Source organism: Neolamprologus multifasciatus, chromosome 15, assembly GCF_963576455.1.
Source record: "Neolamprologus multifasciatus chromosome 15, fNeoMul1.2, whole genome shotgun sequence".
Taxonomy (NCBI): Eukaryota; Metazoa; Chordata; class Actinopteri; order Cichliformes; family Cichlidae; genus Neolamprologus; species Neolamprologus multifasciatus.
Genome location: NC_140453.1, coordinates 39,309,340 through 39,334,942, shown reverse-complemented (window position 1 = coordinate 39,334,942; position 25,603 = coordinate 39,309,340). Strand labels below are relative to the sequence as shown.

Here is a 25,603-nt window from a genome sequence, read left to right as displayed (position 1 = left end):
AAGAAAGGTGTTGGAGTGGCCTAGTCAAAGTCCAGATTTAAATCTGACTGAGATGCTTTAGCATGACTTTAAACAAGCCACTCATGCTCAATAACTCTCGAGCAGTTCTGCAAAGAAGAGTGGGCCAAAATTCCACCACAGTGATGCGAAAGACTCATTGCCAGTTATCACAAACACTCGATAGCAGTTTTTGTTGCCAAAGCTGGCGCAACCAGTTTTTAGGTTTAGGGAGTAATTACTTTTTCACACCCAGCCAGGTAGTAAATCAATAATCATCATTAAAACAGCATTTTGTCTTTACTTGAGTTTATCTTTATCTTTACATAATATTATAATTTATTGGATCATCTGAAATGTGCAACAAATATGAAAAAAAGAGAAATTAGGAAGAGGGCAAAAGCTTTTACACACCACTGTAGTCTTTTGTCAGTTTTGGTTATTCTACAACTCAAGAATGAGGATCATTCTTTATACACTCCCTGGCTCACAACATGTCAATTACAAGCCAACAGGCACATGGTTTCACAGATCCACCACTCGCTTCACAAACCAAGTCCAACCAGACAAAGGTGGATTATTATGAACTTTGAATGATGCAAAGCGAGTCTAGTAGAGTCCAAGAACAAAAAAAGGGAGTTTGAAATAACCATGCCTATTTGTGTCCTGAAGTGATGATGGACTGTTATCTCAGCTGTATTTAATTTTCCACATTATTTCCTGTGATAGTTTCCTACCTGTGGTGCAGTGGTTTTTAAGAAAATTCCTGGCTTGAACCCCCCCGTTGAACATTTTTCCAGTGAATGTGTGTACTGCACTTTCCTCCCACAGTCCACAGACAGGTATAGTAGTCCATGTGATGGACCTTGCCAGTTGTAGCGTGCTGAAGGTCAGCTGGGACAGGCACACATTCAAAGCATCAACATCCTAAGCAGATTATAGCATAAAATAAGACCGTTACGGTCTCTTATCTCTTATCATTTCCCTTTAATGAGAGGAACGTCCAAACCATTGAGTCATGCTGTTATTCAATATATGGGATGTTGGAATAAAAAAAATGATTAAATAATCAAATCCATGATGGATGCACAACTTTGTGAACTGGAAAAACTCTAGGTCTTGTAATGACTAAGTCACTTAGGTTTATGAATATTGAGTACTGACATTAGGAATAGTCTGAAAATGATTCAGCACATTAAACAGACACCCTCGGGTGCCGCCAAGTGGTGAATACTAACAGCTGCAACGTTGCTGCCCTGTCAAGCAGCAACTCTCCCAACAACTGCACAACGAAACAGATTCAGACAAAAGAGGCTTTTATTATAATAGAGGATATAAAATAAATATACATGACTTCTTCTCATTTAACAGTCATTTGTACAGTGAAATTTGGACAAGTTTGCTAAAAGCAGCTAAATAAATTTTTACTTTTCGGATTTTCGCTTTTTCGCCGACCTATTGCTGCTTTATCTATAAACACTATGAAAAGACAATACCATTTAGGCCATATGTATATTTCAAACTCACGCTCACACGCACTCACGTAATACAGATAGAATGTCAAAAATGGACAGACACCCCAACCTGCAAAGCATTACTCTGATGTGGCTGGGGGGAGGGGGGGGGGTACTTTTTGTAAATACCAGTTTTCAAAAACACTATAAACCTTCAAAAATGAACTAAAGCTTTCAACAGGATGTGAAGAAACAGCTGCCATGAAAACATCTATGCAATGTGTTAAAGAGATAACAAATGAAGTTAAACTACGACCGTTCTGTACTTCCTTGCAATACCAATTTGTACCACAAGGTGGCGCAGCAAGTCAGTGTCACCTTAATTTAACTAGGCAAGTAATTATAAGCACATTCTTATTTACAATGGCGGCCTGGGCAAAGAAAAGCATCTTAAAAAAAAAAAGTGATTTTTATTGAAAGCTTTAGTCAAAATTTGCAGATGGTAATAACAAAAAAGGTTTTTAAATAACAGTTACTTTTCTGCTTCCTCTCTAATTCCCCCCTCCCCACCCCCCTCCCACAATGGGACAGAGGGTCAGTGGAAACATTTTGTGATTTTTACGCTAATTTTTTTTTTTTTTTTTTAAACGCAAATGGCATCACTTCTTTCAACTCTGCAGATGGAGCGTCTGTCCGCCTGTACAAAGTGTTGCGAGAGCGACAGTAAGTGCTTATGTTCTCCATTGGATAAAGACAGGCACATGCAATACTATCAAAAAAGAGGCGATGTGAGAGGACAGGCAGCCTAGAGGTGCACTAGATTTTATAAAAGCGTTGTACAAGTAAGTGTCCTTCCACACACACACACACACACACACACACACACACACACACACACACACACACACACACACCTACCTTCTAACTTTCATAGCACTGCCAGAAGTTTAGTGTCTAAAGCGAGACATTAAAAAACATTAAATACCATATTTTTTATTTACCACTAGATATTTTAGCAACGACAGTGCATTAGAAGACAATTACTATATCTCAATGAGAAGTCCTTAAAATGTTTTTTATGTACAGCATTTCAAAACATAACTGCGCTTCAGTAATGTGTGAGGACGATGTCTATGAGCAGAGAAAACAACAGCCAATACTGCATCAGGATTCTTTGCAGTCAAATCAAATAGATACTTAGCTGCTAACAATATGCTACATAGTAACAAGAAAAATAAAAGACTGACAGAGGAAGTGTGAAAATACAAAATTAAAACCCCATGACAAGTTTAGCTGATGAAATTTTAAAAAGAAAAAAAAAGGCACCATCCACTCAAACTAAAACGTGGACCGTTAGTTATCATTCCTGTAAGTAAGGACAGCAACACTGTGGAACAGAAGCCAGTGAGCGATCACAGGCGTCGGCGTCACCTTCATTCTACTGTACAGTGAGGTGGTGTGAACACATTCAGTAACTAGACGTTCATTCCACGTGAGCTTATTTATGAAGAGGAAACAACCAGGAGCAGGAGAACTATGCGAAGGCGGGTCTGTCTGACAGAGGTCCCTTTCTATAGCTACTATAGTTAAGGCAGAGGAAAGTTCAAACATGGGTATTATTAATACATGTATGGAAAAAATAAATATGATTGTATACTATTCATATATATATGCATTTCTTTACAATAATTCTTTTAGAGTACATTTTAAAATGCTGTGGGGGGAAAAAGGACATAAATGAGAGCTGTCTTGGTCTACTGTACTCAGTATCTCACAAGAAAGGAATATACATCACCCAATAAAATATAATAAAACCTGTCAACTGCAAAACCTAGAAACAGGTAAAAGCTTTAGTCTGGGATTTCTTTGCATAGGAGTTTGTCTTTTGCTGGAGCCTCGTGCTCATTAGTAATACTTGTGACACCTCGTTTGTGTGGAGAGAGAAATGTACAACAAAGAGTCTCAACATATCCTCACTGCTACTCACTTCAACTTCAAATACGCACAGTAAAGGGAGGCCAAAACCTTTGAATAACTGCTGGTTTAGATCCCTACTGTGTGCCACTGCCCCCCCCCCCCCCCAACCCCCAACCAGTGGATCTGTCTGCCATTCTGTCAGAAAACAGTAGAAATAAAGATGAACTAAAGACACAGAGTGCAAAAAGCTACTTCATCTGGACATTTTAGGTACAGGTGCATTCCTTTAAGTTTCTCTTTAAAGCTGCAATAATCAAGATTTTTAGATAAGCAAAAGCTTCAATGACCATGCGTCCCACTAGCGCCAGTACATAAAGAAATTAAAGGCTGCTTGCATGTTTTTCTCCATGTTAGTTACCAAGGAATGGCAACATGTCCATTTTTTAACATGCAGCAAAAGCAACTCAGCAACACTAATGCCAGTGTGCCTTTTATGTGCACATTTTTCTTACTAGCCTGGCAACAGGAAGGTGTAACCATTGACATGCTAACTGACTGCTAGCTTTCCAAGCTCCTCAGACTGCTGCTTGTTATGGTTTTTCAGCTATGACACTCTCCACAGACATGGTTTGGAAGGTGAAAGACATTTTGCTCATCTAATCACCTTGCAAATTTCTTGAAAGATTCATAGGGAGGTGTTACATGTTGCTTTATGTCCTCCTGCCCCAAGAGACCAAAATAATCAATTACTGCAGCTTTAAATGAGTTTAAAACATAAAGGATCCTGCCTTTGTGTCACGCAAACACTGAACAGTTCAGAATCGCTTAACATGAAGAAAAAAAAGGCATAACTGGGAGATTTTTCTATGGGCTTTAGAAACAGGACACACATGCTCTGAGCAGCTTGTTTTTAAAAATGGCTGTGGGAAAAAAACCCCACAAACTAAATTTGCAGTTTTTCCACACATTTACATAATTTTAATAAATGCAGTTTAGAATAAACTAAATAAATAAAATAAAACTAAATACTATAATAAACAAAGTTATCTGAATCTAATTACTATATTTTTTAATTGAAAAAAATTAACCTGGGTCTTTCTGGTTAGGGGTTAGGTTAATCCAGCTGTTTTATGGATTTTGGTCTATTTAGCATGCTCACATTCTTCAGAAACTAAAGATATTGTGCCAAATGGGCAACAGTCCATAAAACCTCTAAAACTCTAAGACCTGTGGGACATTAACTGACATTATATTTTTGAATTTATAAAAAAAAGGTTTGATTTTAAATAGTATCCATATCCATATCTCATCTCATCAGACAATGTATGCACTAAAAATGTAGATGGTGACCATTTACAGAAACGACCACACACTCAGATTATGTATGTCCTGTTTTAAATGAAAAATCCAGCAGTAAATTTTCAAACTTTTTTCACATTGTGGACAATTCTGACTAAAACTGTGACAAACCTAACACTAACCAAACACTAGAAAGGACTTTCTCTTGTTTAAGAATCAACAATATTTTTTTAAAACATGATTTCAAACATATTTTAGGTCAAAATTTGACATGAATCCTGTTACAAGATCCATCCAGCTTTAAATAAGCATAATTTAGCAGAACAAAATAAGCAAAACTAAGACTATTTCAATGGAAGTGACTCCAAATCCATAACATCAACCCACCTATCTGCGGTTAGTATCAATGCATGAAACATAAAGCCTTAAAAAAGTTCTATTCAGTGGTAAAATTCTAATGATGTTACTAATGTAACGTGGGTGGGTACTTTTAAGCATCAGTGAACCATAACTGGACACAGAAATACAATTATTTTCATTATACACACATATCTTGCATGTTCTGATTAATAAAAAAAATCCCTAACACCATTATCTATTTGCATTATTACAGCTTTGATAAGGACAGAGGTCCAGTTCTCTTTCCAGCCACAAGGTGTCAGTGTTTCCTAATCAAACTGCAGGTCACACACGCAATAAACACAATGTCCCTTTTCCTCTGTATGGGGGCAAATGCAGTTAGTCAAATAACTGGGTGCATTCTTTAACACAGCATGCAGGGTGGTCATTCATGATGGAGCAAGTTGTGAATAGGGTAGAGGATAGAGGATATGAAAAGAGAAGACTTGCTCTTACTGTTGTATTGTTAGTATTATAACCCATAAAATTAATACTAGAAATGCTTTTAGCAAAGTTTACTGTAAATATCAAAGGTAAACATACTATATGAACTAGTTCATAGTGTTACATACTGTGTAGGTAGCATTGTTTTATTTTATTTTATTTTTTTTAACAATATATTGTGGTGCAGATAATAATCTGCATAATAATTTTAACTAGTCCATGCTGCGCATTGCCACTTCTAACAGTGAAAAACAGCCTCAAAGACAATTTTGTATGTGAACAGATCCCTAATAACTTTTCTGTAAACACCTGAAAGAAATTCTGAACAGGAAAATCCCCATATAAAAAATCAGATTTTCAAAAATACTGAAGACAAATTGGTTTGTGTTTAAAAAAAATAAGATATGATCAATATGATCTTCTGAAATGTAATGAAGTACTACTTGAAAAAGAAGACTTTGTGCTTAAGGAAGAAAAACATTTTTGTGGTAATGCAGCCATTATGTTTTGCTCATTACCAAGAGTTAGATAAAAATACTGATATCACACTCATGTCTGCAGCAAAATTTTAAATTTGTTACTAGCAGCCCATCAGTTTTAGCTTAGCATAAAGACTGGAAATAGGGGAAAACAACTAGCCTGGATCTTTTTTTATTTTATTTTTATTATTAGTATTATTGTATTTATTTATTCATTTATTTATTACAGGCTACAAGCACATTTTAGCTCATAAGTTAGCATGTTATACATCACTAGTTTGACCTACACAAAACACTGAAGTTTAAAGTGTCATACAGATAAGTTGTTCTGAGAAGTCGTTTAAAAAAATAAATAGTAAACGTATTAAAATGTCCACATATAACATCATTAGCTTTAAAAAACAAAACCCATGAGCTTAAGAAAAGCTGTTATCCTCTAATAGCCCCATGCTAGCTCCTTTAGTGTTTCCAGGATTTATGCTAGACTAAGCTAATTAGCTACCAGGAATGGCTCTACACTAAAGATACAGGCAATGTTGGGAATTATATTGATTATAATAGTAATATAGTGATAATAATAGTAGTTGGCAGGTTGTGCTACTAACAATGTAATACATTTATTGTGACATTTATTGTGACTTTTTCACTTTCTACATTTCGGAAGAACAATTTTGCTGAATTTCTAGCACTGAAAGGCATTCCTGTCTCACAACTTGGCTTGATACCCACATGATAGACTCAGGTTGCACAGAGCAACATACATTGATTTGACTAGGATGAACAGCGTTGTCAAAAACACCAGTCAGAACTTGGGTGAAGGGGTGCCAAATGACTGGAGGGTGTCTCAGTACAGACACAGGCTCCATTGAGATTGACATTCATATTTGACCCAACAGTTTTGCTGTCCCTTGTTCATAACGATATTTAAAAAAGGCAATTCCTGCACAGGGAACAGGAGTACGGCAACCCTGGGAGTGTTATACTCTACATAACTTATTTAATTGACATATATACTATATTCAACACTGTTCTGACTAGAGAACTACTAGTCAGAACACAGAGGGTGGGAGTGGGCATATCAACCTGGTCATTTAAGTCTCAGCGAGAAACCACAGTGTTTCCCTCACAGCTTCTTCAATTGTAGCACTTATTAAATGTCCTTCATTTCACTTTATTCATTTCAAGTTGATTCATTAATTCAAAATGAACTCAGACATACAACGGGTTGTATACACTGGATATAAAAATGTAAATAAGTTGCTCATACCTCCATGCATGTACTAAAGAAAGCACCCATTGTCTTTGAATGTACCCCAGTCTCTACCTGCCTACTCAGTGTCGCACCGCAAGGGTGAAGTGGAAGAGGGCGAGCCTCACATTTGTTCCAGCTCTTTGCAGATCGGTTCAGTGGTCAGTGCAGTTCTAGTAAGTAAAAGGATAAACAACATGCATAAAAAACATACTGTACACACACACACACACACACACACACGTGCACACGCTCATACACGCCCACGGGACAACAGAGATAACAATAAAACCTTGAAAAAAACAATCTGACATCAGGCAGTAACAGTCTCAAGAAGCATATGTCGGGGGGGGGGGGGGGGGGAAGCGTACTGTTTAGCTGCCCTGTACGATTATGCGCATCTTCAGAAACCTTAAATGTTTCAAGGGTCCAAAATAACACAGGTGTCACAGCAAAGTGAAAACCAGCGAACAAGAACACACTCCGGAGCTGCCGGCCACCAACAAGAGGTGTCAAAACCTCCCGAAGACGCTGCCATCACAGGAAACAAAGCTCAGCTGTTAAATGGTTCTTACTTCTAAAAGTGATGGCGTGATCACATTATACAGAAGCTGTAAAAAGACAACTGCTTTTCTTACAGTCCAAATCCAAATCTAGATAAACACTTCTAAATATAGAAACCCTATAATATCAAGATTTAAGTTAATTTTTTTTATATTTCCCTGCAATGACATCAGCTTAAAAGCTGAGTTTTTTTTCTTTGTAGAAACTTTTTTCTTAAAAGGTTGGGTTTAGCTCAAACTTTAGCTTATTGTCATTTGATTATCCGTAATAATAATACACTAGAGATGACAGTAAAGGGCTTTTCCTTTTAAGTTGCCTCACATCTGATCGCTTCTGGATGTAACAATATTTATAATGACATCAACTATCAAGTTAAACTTGAAAAGTCTAGCAAACGAGCAGGAGAAAAAAACTCAAATAGAAAAAGGTGCTATATAATATACTTGAACACAGCTGCGATTCTTCCTGGTGAGGAACGTTGTGTTTGTAAGTGCCACGGTTCTGAGTCTGTGTGTGAGACGCCTTGACATCTATCTTACACCTTTTTTTCCCCAGTCGATTTAAAAGTGTTTGAACGCGCCGATGAGGCAGAATTTGTTTTCTCATTGGATTTCGTTTGGTTCCTATGTTCATCAGCCTTCATGTTACAGTGCCGCTGAAGGCTGTCGGGCAAAAGGTCAAAGGTGAGGGCAGTTTGAAAAGAAGGATGGCTGGAGTTGGAATGATGTAATGCAGGGACAAGGGTCCAACCGGGACACGGGAGCCGTGGAGCTGAGGTTGTTGAGGGTTGGCTGAAGACAAGGAGGAGCTTGACTCCTCTGCTGGTTAGGGAGTGACAAGGTTCCTCAGTAACGGTGGGTCTGGTGGGAGTACTGGGAGCTCTGCTGGGTTGATGATGAGTATCCCATGGTGCTCTGGGGTTGAGTGGAACCTTGGACATTGCTTTGGTAACCAAGGCGGGAGCCAGAGTGCTGAAAGAGAGAGAGAAGTGGAGACGCAGTCACTAAATCACCAGACTTCTTATCAGCAAACATTCAAACAGTGACTCTGGAGGTGTGCAGGCACATATTGTGTTTTTAAGGCTACATCCAGACATTGCGCTAATGAGCGCCACTTCCTTCCAGATTCAGTTGTCTGCAGCTAATTAACCTTTCCTCATAAGCTGTTTTCCACACGGATTTCAAAAAAATTGGGATTATGATATTTCCCTGTGTGTTCAGTGGCTCTGGGATTATTTCACTAGTAATGAAAAAAAAAGCCTCATTTACACGCTCGGAGACATGGACTCTAAAAAGTACTGGTGTTGAAATTTCAACGATCTGGATATTGCTTTGAGAATCTGAGACCTCAACTGTTTGCATGCCTCCATACCACAGTTGTGAGTTCTTGGCTACACTGTTCCAGATTAGGGAAATGATCGGTGGGTGGTGCATGGTGGAATATATGTGTATAGAGATCAATAAAGGGAAAAAGTAGGACACTACACACACTGACAGTAGCAGCTATAGCCACACTCGTGATGTGTCTGACCACTGCGACAGTTTATTTATACATCAACTGAGGCCTGACAGCCACCAGCTGTGTCACTTGCAACTAGGCATATCTCTGTATGCAATATACTTGTGTGCCTCGCTGATACAGAAGCAGGAGAGGTCAAAGCGGTCACTTAGATCACACCGTGCTCTGTTAAGTACTGACACATGATCTCCCTGCTCCTGTGGTCATGTAACACTCAAACCTGAGCTAACCCCATACGTTGCTGATTAGTCGCTGATCACATTTATTTTCTGCAGCAGTCGGGTTCTCCTCCTTGAAAGTCAAAATATGTCATATGCCAAACTTTGGCATCCAGCTTCACTTCATCACAGGCTGAGAGCTGTCGTCTCTTTGGCCTCGTGATAAGAGCTGAGCCGGCGATACAGGAGGTGCCTGAGCAGAAAACAAAAGCTCACAGGCTCCATTGTGATTTGATATCAGCTCTGTACAGTCCTTATCATTTAAACAACATCTTGTTGTTGTCTGGTATCTGAGTGTTTGGGTATACATTTTTTAGCCTGCAGCACTATGTAAGCATTCTCAGCCCAACAACATGTTGGTTCATGTCGTTTAGATTTCCTTATCCTGACTACCTAACGCAGGTTTTTTCCTTCTGAAGATCATGTTAGTTTCTTAAAGCACGTACTTGCAATCAAACTGAACTAGAACAGGAGTTTGGAGTGTCTCATTTTCAGTGCTGGAATGGTACATCCTGCTGTGGTCGACCTTTTATGCTTTTATATATATATTTCTTCACATATACTGTTACACTGAGGGATGTTCATATTAAACAAGCCTTCAGCCTGCTCTAAACACTAGGTTTAAGACAGTTTTTTATGATCGTTTCAGGGTTCAGGTACTATGAGCACAGAAGCTGCACTCAATCAGGACACAGTTAGTTTGAAGGGACGAGGAAGACAGCTAAAACAGCTTGTTTCAGTCAGATGATAAACTCACGTCTGTGCCAGAATAACACTACAAAGGAGAACTTGGAACTCATGCACAGCTACTCATGCAACTAATAGAGTCCAAGAATGAAAGTCTGGAGCAGGAGATGATTATAATGGACTCATTTCTCGGGCGATCGTGGCTCAAGAGTTGGCCATTCGCCTTGTAATCGGAAGGTTGCGGTTCGAGCCCTGGCTCGGACAGTCTCAGTCGTTGTGTCCTTGGGCAAGACACTTCACCCGTTGCCTACTGGTGGTGGTCAGAGGGCCCGGTGGCACCAGACTTCGGCAGCCTCACCTCTGTCAGTGCGCCCCAGGGTGGCTGTGGCTACAATGTAGCTGCCATCACCAGTGTGTGAATGGGTGGATGATTAGATGTGTAAAGCGCTTTGGGGTCCTTAGGGACAAATACAGGCCATTTACCATTCATTTAATAGAGTTTTAAAGTACAGACAAATGAACAGTTTCACCAGAAAATGTTGGTGTTGGTGTTTGTTCTATAATATTGTACTGACCTGGTAATCTGACTGTAGCACCCCAGTGCCTGAGGAGGCTCCAGAGGGTCCGATCCGAGGTTTCTTGTTGGGTGGCCCCTGGTCCTGACCGTGCTGTAGCGCTGCAGTGGTGGCCCCCGTTGCTCCAGCAGTGCCGTTGGTTTGAGCAGAGCTCTGCTGGGAGGGGGCCTGCTGGGCTGCTGTCTGCTGCTGGTTCTGGGCCTGAGCCTGGCCAGTTGTCTGCTGGTGCTGCTGGGTCTGGTTCTGCACAAAGACACACAAAGCTGAAAGTAGGTCGGGATTTATGGAGTGGAGAAAGAGAGACGCTGTGGCTAAAAGCAAGTGTGTGGAATGATCTCGGGTTCTTGCTGAAAACAAGAAACCAAGATTTCGCTCTATTTTTAGCTGTAGGTTGTTCTTTTCTGCATCTGTGACCCACTTTCCCGCTCAGATGACTGGATTGAAATGCAGCTCAACAACATGAGTTTAGAGTTTTAAGGACGCATAAAAAAACGTAAGTAGACCACAAGAAATGTTAACCTAATGAGCCAAAGGAAGGAAGGAAACTTATACTAACTCATCTGAGGATGAGACAGTAAGGATAGCTCATATTGTCTGTCTGTCTATATTGTTAATAAAGCAGCTATTACATATCTATTTCCATGTTTTGAGAATCTGTTGCCCATTTATGCTGCTGGCTCAGGCCCTAAAGCCCTAAGTCTGGTTTCAAGTTCAAAAATTGAGACTGCAATGACGGACCAAAATCATTGTTATGGTTTCTGCCAGCAGCCATACCCCAGAGATGCCCCAAATGGCCCTTGGATGTTGATGCTGAGGGAACGAATCACCCTGTGTGAACAGTTCAGTCCATCCTCAGGTGATTATTAAATATGGTTCACAGAAATCTGCAGCCAGTTTCTGGTGCAAACATTCATTACGTTCTGGCTCATTATGTGGTTTAAAATTTAGTCAAAAAATTGAAATTTGGTGTAAAATTTTGACACAGTTGTGAATTTATCAGTTTATGGCTACAATTCAGGACTTAAGTGTGCAGTATGTTGACCTTCAAGCCACCACGGGGCTTTTAGGGTCACACTTACTAAGTGGGACAAATTAGCATGATGCCACAGTCGCAAAAATGCGCTGATGGGAGTGGAAAGTTCTGAGGCGATCCCCTAACAATCTGCTTGTTTGTATACAAAAATGAAGGCGGTCACATCAACAATGACCAGCATTCTACAAAGAACACGGCAGATTACAAGCATATGAGCTACAGTGAGAAAGTGAATAATGAGTGTAGGCACAGGTTTCTTTCCAGAGACAGCATAAGACCATGAAATCATTCAGAGCAGGGACCCAGTGAAGAGTTGTAGGACACAGCCAAAGTTTGGCACTGCACTCACAGCTGTGACCCATCCAACGGCACAATTATCTTTCCTCCTTTCAACCCAAATAAATGACACCTCTTAAAACACCATCAAGCACAATTAAGACAAGCAGAAATTCTGTGCCACAAACCTTGGTAAATCAAGCAACAAGTACTTTTCTTTGAAAAAAGAAAATAAAAACATCCCATGATCCACTTACAGTGGGCTGAATTTGTCAGTTTGCTCACTTACAAACAAACAAACAGCCTCTAATTTTTATGGTTATTTCATTTTAACAGAGACAGAATATCAACCAAAAATCCAGAAAAGCTAGAAGCTGATTACATTTACATTTCCCTGAGTGAAATAAGTATTTGATCCCCTACAACCCAGCAGGACTTCCCGTACATTGCACATGTCCCCGTGTGTCCACAGAATCAATGTCTTCCATTCCAGCTTCTCTGCCACCATGAACAAGAGCAAAGCAAAGATATCAGACTTGCACAAGGCTGTCACCAAGAAGCTTGGTGAGACAATAACAACTGTTGGTGCGATTTCTTTAAATGGAAGAAATATAAAATAATATTCAGTCGTCCTCGGTCTGGAGCGCCGTGCAAGATCACGCCTCATCAGGCAAGGATGAAAGATGGTGGATCAAATATATCTGAAAAACTGCATTTAGTCAATATAATGGCAGATATAGTGACTAGTGTATTTTAGTATGAATGTACAGCATGATGCGTAATCCTGCATGTAATTTCATAAAATCAGCAGCTTTCACTTCAGTCTGCAATCAGCAGTTTTGGTGTTGTACTGATTTGGAGCAGCCAAATTATTTTGTTTATGTTGTCTATTATTGATTGTGCATGTCCACACTTTATGCTGACAGGAAGTCCAACCAAAACAGTGCAAGCCGAGCTCCTAAACACTCTGTTCTATGGTGTAAAGCTCAGATGTTTTCCAGCCAGCAGCTACCAATATGATGTAGGAACAGCGGTCACATGGAGCCATCGGCCTCTGCCTCAGTGCTCACTCTCTCATTAGATTTCACAACAAAAATCTTATCTTAATCTTAGCGCCTTTGAAAAAAGGCTGCGCTTTTTAAGCTGCATGCAAAGCAACAATGAAATACAGAGGGCCAGGACGGTCAGCCTCCTCACGCACACTGTACACCATGTACAGTGTGTCCCTGCCTCTGGCAAAGTCGCTGCTAAATGCCTGCGCTGAGTTATTACACTGTAAAAATAACTCAAGGGACACCGTTGACTCAACTAAGATGCTGCTTTCTAAGAACCAGTAGTACTATAACTAGAGATGGACCGATCCGATATTACGTATTGGTATCGGTCCGATACTGACCCAAATTACTGGATCGGATATCGGCGAGAAATAAAAAATGTAATCCGATCCATTAAATATCAAAAAAGCACCTCACAAAACTTGCTACGCGGGGTAACTCGGCTCATAACCGTAGCACGTAGCAGCAGTATGCATCACGTGATAGAGCGGCTGTGTGTATTTGTAGCCTTGCTAGCAAACCAGCATTTCATCTATGAGGACGTTTTCCCAGAGAGAAGTAAAGCAAGTGTGTAAGTTCATCTCTGAATGTCTGTAAAGCGTTCCCACGTTAAGCTTAACAACAGATATATGGAGGACTGCCTCTCTCTCTCTCTCTCTCTCTCTCTCCTGCTACTTCAATCGGGTGAAACTGCTTAATGATCAGCTGATCAGCTTTTCTGTTGCGAGTCCGTCTCTCTTCTTAGTTTTTGGCCCACTTCTCACCAGAAAGAGGAAACCAGCGGCTGAACAACAGCAGCAGGTTTAAGCTTGATAAGCTGTTGTTAGAATTTATTTAATATTACTTTCTACACCAGGATCTTTTTCTACGTAGCTGACGGCTGGTAACTGTGCAGGGGCGGATCTAGCAAAGTTTAGCCAGGGGGGCCGATAGGGCATGAACAGGGAAAAGGGGGCACAAAGACATACTTTTCTTTCTTATTCTCATTTAAAATGTCTAGTTTTTAATAAATAATTATCTGATTCTTACACCCAAAGTTTTAATCTTGTGTAAAATATATAGAAGTCCATTACTGTATATAGTAACTGTTAAGTCTAATATACCATAGTAAGCTATACTACTTTTTCCTTTGGGAAGATACCATCTGTGCAGTCTGCAGTTCTGTTGAAGAAAGATGTTGAATCTATTTAATTATTCTTGAAAAATAATTTATTTCTGTGCATTTTCCCCCTGCATCAAATTAAATTTGATTACATCGATTAAGCATCATGAGGAAGAGGGTGGTTCCCTATTTTTTTTTTTTTTTTGCTGGGAGTTTGCAACCCTATTAGTTAGGTTGCTTAATATTTCTGCTAAGTACTCTTTAAAATACCAGAATAGGGAGGATGGAGCAGGTTTAACTTTATTAGATTGATCAGTGTTGCTGAACTATGACATATTTTGGACGCAGTGTATTTTTTACATACAGGTATAACAGAATAGCTTTAGTGTTGTTATTTATTTAAACTTGAGTATAAACTTATACAAAATGCAGCAAGATATTAAAAAAACGTTTTGTTGATTAAAAAACACACTATATCGGATTCATATCGGTATCGGCAGATATCCAAATTTATGATATCGGTATCGGTATCGGACATAAAAAAGTGGTATCGTGCCATCTCTAACTATAACCTCATATCACTCCAGTAGATAACAATATCTGTTCTTTATGGCTGAAAGGGAGAGTGCCTGGACACATTTGGAGCTACCACTTGGAATAGCAAAAGTACAATCCACTAGTGAAAAGCTGTACATTAAGACTTTATCAATTTAACAGTCCCCAAAATTTCTACAGAAAAAGCCTGAAAAATAAATGCAAGACTTTGTGAGGTGGGACAGCTGCGCATTAACCCATAAAATACACCAAAAACTGCCACATTAGCCCCCATTGATGACTTAAGATGGGACGTTAAGTGAACTGACACAATACCGATCGATGTTTTAGTTTCTGAAAATGTGACGGTACTTGTATTTTTTTAACCATGCAGATACTGCAGGCAGTATATATACCAAGAAGGGTTGTCCAAATATCTATACTCTAGTGCTGAACATTAATATCAGCTTAGGTATTCGCACATCAGCAGTGCCACAAACCGTGCCGTCTTCACACGCAGCTTCGCACAGCACTGCTGCAGACAGGCGGGGACACAGCTCTTTCTCTCACTAACAGCTTAGCACATGAACAGTAGCACAACAAAGCATCTCAAAGACTGACATCCCAATCTTTATGAGGATGTTTCTGAGGTGTTAATGTAGCCATGTAACTATTAGCGATAACCTAAAAGCTGCATTCGCCGCCAGTGAAGTTATCTGTAAGGCAGTGGCTAGACTGCCTTACAGTCTAAGGCACAGGATAACTGGATAACACTTACCTTTTCTGTTTTCTCCTCTGGCTCGTCTTCATTAAGAAATTCTCGTTTGGGGTAGGGGATCTGACAGCCAGCAAACACACTAGAAGAAAACAGATGACATTAGTGATTGAAGCACCAACACAAAACTCTGTGTTGATTAAAGTTTGCAAAAGTTTACTAAGGCTCACTCAGTGGTTGGTAATGGGTCCTCTAGGAAGTACGGGTCCTGCAGCGCCTGCTCTGATGTGATTCTTTTAGTCGGGTCCATTGTGAGGAGCTTTTGGAGCTGAAGGCAGAAAAATACACATGGTTACAAGATCTATACACACACACACACACACACACACACGATTTTATTAAGTATTAATAGTATTAGAACACGTGTTTACATAGTTATACTGTGTGCACCTGCACCTCATTTGGGGAATAACAGCCCAGTCCATGACCCTTTAAAGTTTATTACTTTTAAGGTGAGTTTAAGGATTAATTAGTTAGCAGTTACAGTTAGGGTTGGTCACCAGGAAATGGACATAATGCCTCTAAAGTAACTGAACTAAGATATATGTGTGTGTGTGTGCACTTACCAACAAGAACACCTTGCTGTCTGGTTTCACTTTATGCTTCTCCATGTATTTGATTAAGCTGCTGTTTGCATACCTGTTGGATGACAAATGACAGCATATGTGATATTTCATTTACAAGTCTACAAGCTCCCCGATTATAGAGAGGTCATTAGAGCGGCCACCCACGTTGTCCTCCTGAAGTCTTTTTGCAGTGTGGGGTACTCTGGCATCTTCCTGATGTCTTCCCAGTCTTTATCTGTGAAAGACACAAGGACGTGACTAAGTTAACACTTTTATTGATACACTAAACAATCTCTTGTATATGTGTGTGTGTGTGTGTGTGTGTGTGTGCAGACCTGCAGGGAAACCCATGACACTAAATATCCTGTCCAGCTGGTCGTGATGGAATGGGTTACTGGTCTTGATGTCTTCCTGGCGACAGTGAAAGATGGGCTCCGATGTTAGCAGCTCCGCAAAGATGCAGCCAATCGCCCAGATGTCTGAGGCATGCACACATGTAAACAGACAACACTTAGTCTCATTATTGTGGAGATACACTAGCTACAATGGCTAAATCTTCCTGGATTACAGGAAGTCATTTTTTTCTGCTGGAATATTGATGTTAGTGTTACTTGTTACTGCTTAACTACCTGCATTGAAAATGCTACGTCCAGATGAACAGAACCAACCTCTGAGTAGATTCTGCATTCCTCTGTAAGCGTGACCTACCTAAACAAAATTTCTTACCAATTCTGTTTTTTTCCTCATTATTAGAACTGACAGCATACACAACTGAAACTAAACAACTGTAGTTTCTCTCACTGAAACAACTGAAAATGAAGTGTCCTGCTACTGGAAAGAGGTGCAAAAATGTAATGAACGCAGGCTGCTGTACGCTCAGCTCTACCTGGCATGTTACCTTTCCAAACAAAAGAAAAAGAAATGTCAGTTACACGCATCATTTTTCCAGTGTGTTTATAACTTCACTAGATAACCAAATATCGACAGTTTTCTCTTTTTCACTCATCGTCATAATTTTAGCTACGTTGCCTGAAATTAGAAAATGTCAGCTGGATGATTTAAGCATCTGTCTTTTCGTCACAAACATTTTCATGGTGGTCGCTACTTTGGAGAACTTTTACACTCACAGTGAGGATCATCCACAGTGGCTGTGACACAGTGGAGTGCATCTATTTGCTTGCGCTGCCCTGCACGTTTTGTGCATGCGTGAAATGGGCCGCCTCATAATCGGACACACGTGAGGCTGACCGGCCAGTCACCACACAGGGCGGAGAAAGCTGGAAAATCGGCTGATTCTATACTCTGGCCAACTGATTGGTGCATGTCCGTTGTTTTTTTTGTTTTTTTTTCCATTTCCTTGTTGTACTGCATTATTTATTATGTATTTTCAAAGCCCGACTAGGGAGAGTTGTTGGCTCCTCTTTTAAACTTGTTTGAATTAAGTGTTCTGTTTTTGTATGTCAAGACACTTACATGTTACGTGATGTGAATACAATGCAATGGTGAGTCATTGCTAACAGCCTAAGTTGACTTCAATGGACTGACGTGGGAAGATGTAAGATACTAAGATTATAATGGAACATGTGCTCCACGATTGATTTATTCTGATGATGTCCATGGATCACATGAGTACTTTGAACTTATCAGCTGTGCATGTAAACCAAGAGACCCTGCTTCTAAAATCACAGCTAATTCTGTCAACTAACACAAACATGATGCAGTTAAGCAAACAGCCAGGGATCAAAGTCCTGCCTTGGTGCAGAGCGTTATGTTTTTTTAATCTGTGTGACTCACCAATAGCTTTGGTGTAGTGCCGGGCCCCCAGCAGCAGCTCCGGGGCCCTGTACCAGAACGTCACTACCACGGGGTCAAGGTCCGCCAGCGGCTTCAGTGGAGAGTTGAAGAGTCTGGCGAAACCCATGTCAGCTACCGAAGGTGCGAAAGAAGATATACCCAGTTAGCAAACAAAGGCATTATCAGATAGAGATACGAATGCATGTTCAAGGCTGCTGTCAGAGCCACGGGTTCTAGACAGAACCTCGGGCGTCTCTCACACCGCAACTAAATATGAAACTTCCACAACTGTAAAGTTGAACAAGGCAGGCTTTTAATGTCAAACCACATCTGTTCTACTTAGCATGAAAAGACAGTATTCTTTCCTTTTAGCAAAAAAATCCCTTGCTAAAACGGTAATGCGAGAAATAGAGCAATTTCCCACTCGTAAAAAAGTACCTTAACAGAAAACATAAAAGTTACACATAAATATTTAACTCTGCCTTATTCTAGTAAAGATTAACAGGAAACTGGCACAAACAGATTCTCTTCCTGTGTCTTTCTAACAGACAGCAGAATAAGGTACAGCTCCCCTAGAACCTGGTCAGTGGTCTGTGTATGGCTTTTAAATAGCCAGTCACAAACACACAGCAGTGGCTGCAGAGATTACAAGTTTTCCTGCTGTTGCTGCTGTCATCTTGGATTGTGGAGTTGGGATTGGAAGGACTGCTATTGCAAATTGGAATTCCGACTTCCCACTTCAAATGGAGCACACCATTAAGCAAGATATGCTTCACTACCACTATGAGTGTGCAGTGTCCTTGGCTTATCAATCAAATGTGATTAGTTTCAAAACACCAGCATTCTGTTGGTTTGAGTTACATCAGAGAAAACTTACAGTAAGGATAATCAAGCACCACAATAATGAGTGGACTGAGTAATATGGAACGTAAATCCATCCTTATCAAATTAGTCATGTTTAAATGGCAACAGCATGAGAAGAAGAAAATGTGACACTGTTTTGTTTTTTGTTTTTCAAGTCACATTTCTGGGATCTACAGAAGTGGGATCATAGTCTTATATGGATACCACAGATGGGTAGTCTTATTGTGCCAACTTCTATATGCGCAGTAAATAAATATGCTAATATTGGACAATTTGACAATTAGACATTTCACTGTTTTTTTAAATGACTTTAAAGATGCATTGTACTGATCATAGAACTGATCACAGACTGTATGTATAAGATGGGGGTAGCATCTGAGTCTGAAAATGGAAAGCCTATACAGTAATCCTTTAAATCTGGATTTTTTGTAATGGCCAGTAGGGGGCAACTGGTTGGTTGTACAAAGAAGTTGATGGGAAAACACCTCTCAGCTGACCTCAGTAAACTCTGAGGTCATAGATTGAGTGAGGTGAGATCATGATGAATAATGCGCTCAGTTGCCAGATTCAGGTCTTGCTGAATATAATTAAAATGTTAATTAGAATTAAAAGTAAAACTTGTCACTGACACTGTTCTTGGATGAGCCTTGTACAGAGCTTTGCATTCGCCTACTAATGATACTAATGATGATGATGATTCATAATGAAACGTTCACAGAAAATACAACACTGACTGTAAAGCAATATCTACAGGAACAAGTAAGGCTGAAAAAGTTGTTCGCTTAACCAACGTACAATTATAATGAATGTGATTTCTGATAGTTCACATTCTCCTAAAAAAATGAATGAATGAAAGTTGGAAATTAATAAAATGAACATCCTGCTCCATGTAACTATTAAGATATTAAACATATTTATTAAACCACAGCAGCCTTGTGGCTTTCATTCAAGTAAAACCTTTACCAGCACCAGTTGCAAAGACTCTGGCTGCACTGGAACAACACTCTATGCTATTACTGGGAGTACGGGGTTTAAAAATAGATGCCAGCAATGCAGCATTACCCTTCAACACTCTCCTGGCCAGCTGGCTTATGCAACAGGACTGATTTGAGCTTCCTGTCTGCCTCTCTGGACAAGGTTAAACGTTGTAGCTATCAGACAATCAAACACGTCAACAACCTAATTGATCCACTTTCGTGCTGACACAAGTACCTAAAGGTTGTGTAAGTTTCAAATCAGTCCAGCAGTTTAAATGATGTTTTTTTAAATTTACTTTACCAATTTTAACTCTTCCTCGTTCGGGGCCTTCCCCCATCACCAGGATGTTAGCTGGTTTCTGTGGGAGAAAGAGACAGAACATTACGAGGTGTTGCATATACTACAAATCACTCTGTTTTTAACTTGGAAGTACAATAAATGTAAATGGTTCTAACACACAGTTGGACTGATAATACATTCAGAATACCCGTGGTATTACAGTATCAGTGGTTCCCTTTGCAGAAACATGTTGAGTGGTTATTGACTGTCCTGTTTTTGTACTGAAGCACACAACCACATGACTATGTCAGTGAGCCATTTTGTGGGAGTGCACTTAAGCCAACTGATCATACACCCAGGAATGGGGTCAAACACGCTCAAGCAGCTGGGTGTGTTCATCTGGTTTCCAGAGAGAAACTGTAACCACAAGTTCCAAGAAGTAAAAGCTTTATTAGCCAACTAAGCTGACTGCCGCCACTTATGTGGACATAAGCCATAGCCCAGCACATGCTGTGGCTTTTCAAATCACCCAATTGATATTGGTCTTTAAAATCCTATATTAGTTGTTAGGCTGAGTACATTTCACAATAACAAGAGAACAGGTTGAGTTCTTATTAGTTTTTAGGTCCAAACCTTAAAAAACATCCTAGACCAACGATGTTAGGTAGGTCAGAAGCATTCATTTAGATGATGTTACCCGTTTTACCACAAATGTTAAATTTTAGAACTGTGAGTCACTCACAAAAGTGCTGCAAGGTTCACTTTGGCAAAGAACAAATCATAAACAAATTAAATTAAAATACAATGAACAGGTGAGGAGAACTAAAAACACATGACGTGAAGTTTTTCACAGATATAGTCGTTTGATCCAAAATTGATTAGTCCTTCTCCTGACTACTTTCAAGTGATGAAATAGTGCAAACTGAACAAGAACACTGACTTCCTTTTTTTAGATTTACTTTTGCCTTTGTTGATAGGGCAGCACAGAGAGTATTCGATTCAGTTTTATATATATATCTGGCGCCAAATCCCAACAACAGTCACCACAAGGCACCTTATATTGTAAGGTAAAGACCCTACAATGATACAGAGAGAGCCCAGAGAAAGCACTTGGGCAAAAGTGGGAAGAAAGTATTTTTGTAAAGATGTTATTACTAAAGGCTACTAGAGTAGATTCACTGATTCACTGCTCAGAATAATCCCTAGTTATCTTATACTGGGCCTTGGTGCGGCCCTTCAGTTCATTCTCTGCTTGAAATAAGCTGATCTAGCCTAACTTTCTTTAAGACTACACTCACTTTAAGCAACTTACTCACTTGTTGCCCCCCACAGCAGGCAAGTAGGCCTTCTGTGCCCCCAGTGCCATGTGCCACTGTTGATCATATTAGGGATATCCCCTCTATGATGTCACACAGTGCCAAGCATCTCCCAAACAGAAAATTAGGAGGCTGTTGGCTCACACATATTCAGATGTCAACATGTGAAACTGGTCCACTGTGAAAACAGTATATAGCTGGGATGGGAAATAGGGAAAGATTAACCTATTACATTTTCACTTAGTAAATATAACAGTAGTTACTGCAGCACAGCAAACTAGATGCTAAACGTTGACATTTAATTAACAAATTGTTAATTTTATAGTGTTCACTGGATTTTTCTGAGCCTGTTGGCTGACGGAGGTTGCTTACTCCCCCAGCTGAAAATTAGATGGATCAGAGTGGAATTAGGAGGCCCCTAAAGCTGAATGGCCACCAAAGCATACAACAGCCTTCAGAGTCACAGGATGCATTGCTACAATGAGTAATTAAAACAGCTTTGAATGCTGTTATCTGTGTTTTCCTCTTCAGAAAGGAATGTGGAGCATGAAGAAGTGTGGTTGAGGCTCTTGCCACAGGGCTCGCGGCACAGCATCTAGGACGCAACACATGAAGGCCAATGTATTTTTTTCACTGCTCTTCAGACCATTCGCTAACTCAACTTCTTGCATATAATTTGCAGTTGTAAGCACAGTGGTTTTAAGTCTCTGAATTACCAGAGAATATAAAACGCATCGGAAAACCTCTGTAAGTTTTCTCAGAGAGCAAAAAATATCAGTGGACCCATGTTTTTGAAGTTTACCTTGTCGTGCAGTAGGATGCAGTAATGCTTGTTGTCAAACTGTCTCCCTGGGTGTTTGAGTGAATGTGAACCCTCTGGCTTGGCAGACTCAGATCTGACTGGCAAATGTATTTTGTTGCCATAGAAACAGCACTAATAATGAGATCTGCTATTCATGCCCACAACATGACACCCCCACGATTGGCAAACACAAAGACAAGCGTCTCTTCAAAGGCCCGAGGAGTTCAGCCCCTCTTTCAAATTCTAAACAGACCTAAGTGAATTAATATGCCTAGCCTGAACGTACTCTTTTTTTTTTTTTTACCTCGTGAATGTTCTGTAAAAGACCTGAGTGAGTGCCAGTGCCTTCAAAGTGCAAAATGAGCATGCAAAAATGAAGTTTGATGTAAATAAGTTCACGTGTCTAATGGAAGAAAAAGCTGAAAAGTAGAAACATGAGTGCAAGAGGGACTGATTCAAAGAGCAGCAGACCACAGTGATATAAGGAGTTGTAATAAATTGATTGAAATATGCACCAAAGTTAGTGAAGCATGCACCAAATTCCTTTTCACATCCCCCAAATTAAGATTTCCCCTCAAATGCAGCCAGTGAAATTAATCAATTCCATTTGAACAGTTTCATAAATGGATCGGGAGCCAGGGGAAAATAAACACTCTCCGCTCCACAGAGGATCTGTAAACCCAGTCCTTAGGGACGCGGCCCTCTTTTACAAAATCATTTACATCTTTGTATCAAAAAGTAGGCCACTTCAGGAGCCAAACTTACACACTTACGTAACAGAGTGGGCAAGCTGATAAACAAGCTGAAAGCGAAAGGTGACAGCCTACAGGACTCATCAACGACCAACTGTCCAGATAATGAAGCCCCTTTGTGCTATTAGTGCAATATGCAGTAGTATTAAAGCATGCTTCATCCTTTCACACAGCCAGTTGGTTGGTTCAACTCTCGTTCTGCTTTTCCTCAAGTAGCTGCTGTTTGTTTACAGTGTGTGGAGTGAGAGTACTCAACCCCTACGAGCAGTGCTTGGCAACAGTGGGGAGGAAGAAGTCTCATTTAGCCAGAAGGGACCTCTGGCACAGCCAGGGTTAGGGAGCACCAGGCAACCGTTTCGAATAGTTGTAGGGTGACGCAAAATACAAGGGGGAGGAAAAAAAGCACTGTATTAATACCAATGCTGCTACAATGAGATATTACTCAAGCTGACAAATCACCTGTAAACAGAGTGAATTAATAACACACAGACTGCTGAAGCAAGGCAGTGATTAAATCTCTCATGAAAATATGAGGAAATTTGTTTGGTGATAAGGCATTAAGGCTGAACTCGGAGAATTCAAGCCTGACTCATTTATCATTTACATCTAGACCACTTAGATAAGAGGAAATGCACGCCTGTCCAGGAAAACATTCAGGTCATCTAATTTTAAAAAAAGAACTTGACACTTGAAAGTGAGCTTTATTAAAATGGTGATTAACTCCAGTCCAGTAACAATGCAACATGAAGGGAAACCAGATGATCCAACGAGGATGTTTCTGGGATTTTGATTAAAAGAGGCCTTCAGTATAAAAAAAAAATTCCAGGAGTAATGTTAAAACCAAGATAAGAAAACACAGCTGAAACTGGGCTACAACAGAGCACTTCATGGTCCAGCTGTACCAAATGTCATATTTAACCAACATTGCTTTAAGTTTTTGTTAAATCCCTGTTGCCACAATTCCTTTCCCCTTATGTCTTATCCTTTCCTCCTCCACTGAGATGGGACTAAGATGTGAGGACAGGAGTTGAGGATGTACAAGATTAGAAAAAGGGGGTAAGAACAACTAAGAACTACTGGAAACCACAGTAGACCAGAACACAGAAACATGGTGTAGAGTTCTTAAGCTGAAAGTGCATCTGACCTACAGCAGATATTTGTTCAATCAGTGTGCATTCAACAATCATCACCAATCAGACAGTCATGGAGCTCCTGTTTTAAAGAAATATGATCAGAAATGATCTTATGTTTGGATCATTTCCAGTCATATTTCAATACAGCAGAGCTAATTGCATGCTACTAGCAGCCCAGATATTTTGAAAATTCAGATCTGGCTCTACTCAAACTCTCTTGCTTTTGGACACTTCCTAAAATCTTAAAAAGGTAAAACAACAATATCTTTCCATTATTAAAGAGTTTATATATGACACATAAACCGCAGAAATAAATTAGTTTTAGTGCAAAACACAGATGCTGTGTACAGATTACATTGTTTTACTCGTGTCAGTGGATTAAATACCTCTTGGTAATAATAGAAGTAAATAGGTTAATATTAACAATTACAATCTGAATGAGACACCAGATTAGAATTCAACTCATCTATGCAAAACTGAATGAAAACTAAAGCAAACTGCAAGCACACACGGTTCACTTTCCCACTTTAGACACTGAAAAAAAAAATGTGGTTGTGTAGAATTCCACGCCTTGCATGATGAGTTTCTTACAGCCACCCACCCAGTAATATGCATGTAGTATAGCACTGCTGGTTACTATAACAGACGACCTTCAGTAATACCCTAACACACACCACCCCTCTCTTAAGTGATTATTGGTACAGTCCATGGAGATGCATGCCTTTTGCTTTGGCCTGCAGAGTCAGGTTCTTGAATCAGCTATCTGTGCAGAGCGGTGGGCTTGACATCATCTTACATAAGATGGCAAGCACCTCTGATTATTGGGGGGGGGGGGGGGGGGGGGGCAGAGGAGTAACTGCAAGAGTAAATGGGGGATGGGGGCTTTGTGACAGTGCAATGCACAGCACATGGATGCTTTCCAGAGAATCAGAGCATGCTACACTCAAGCACAAAGACATGCTTATGCAACAGCAGAACTACTGCAGCTGTTAAAGATATAGTGGGCAGGAACACCGTTCCCTGTGTGGCACAATACATGTCTGCTCCTCCCCTCGCATGTATTCACAATACAGCTCATGGGAAGACTTTCACATCTACTTAGACAGCAGTAAGAGGCCTTGGGTAGATTTTTCCATAACGTAGCATCGTGTTTGCTACGAGCAGTCTCTCTAATTTCAGTGGTTATTTCTCATGCCCACACAGAGACCTGACACAGAGCTAGGCACCTGCACAAAAGACGCTAATCTCACCGATGACAAGAGACAAGAATGAAATTTACGAGTGAGGTTATGTGGCAACAATGGCAGGAAGCCCTGGCAGAGAGACAGCAAAATAACGGCTGCAGCAAAAATAATCGAGGGGCCGGAAATGTTGGTGTGTAGATAAGACTGGTGTGACCTTAAGAGAGCCAAAACATCCACACAGCTACTGTAAGAGAATTCATATTGTGTATATTATGAACTTTGGTGCTTATGATTTCCACAAATTTACAAAGTGCTACAAAATAAAAGTCTGTACGAAATATCCTGACACGTTATTTTAAG

At 40.1% G+C, this 25,603-nt stretch overlaps 1 protein-coding gene across 2 annotated transcripts in view; it reads right to left on the bottom strand.

Annotated features, from left to right (window-relative positions):
• Positions 1-326: 326 nt before the first annotated feature.
• cdk19 (cyclin dependent kinase 19) overlaps positions 327-25,603 on the bottom strand; it is a 66,437-nt gene continuing 41,160 nt past the window's right edge. The window contains exons 5-13 of one of the 2 annotated variants that reach the window (XM_085134214.1): positions 20,078-20,135; positions 17,936-18,067; positions 16,477-16,620; positions 16,307-16,376; positions 16,142-16,214; positions 15,746-15,843; positions 15,579-15,657; positions 10,801-11,043; positions 327-8,773 (exon numbers count right to left, since the gene is read on the bottom strand). In XM_085134214.1, the coding sequence (XP_084990340.1) occupies positions 8,648-8,773; positions 10,801-11,043; positions 15,579-15,657; positions 15,746-15,843; positions 16,142-16,214; positions 16,307-16,376; positions 16,477-16,620; positions 17,936-18,067; positions 20,078-20,135 (1,023 nt within the window). In that variant the 3' untranslated portion in view covers positions 327-8,647. The other variant, XM_085134215.1, reaches the window with a different exon arrangement.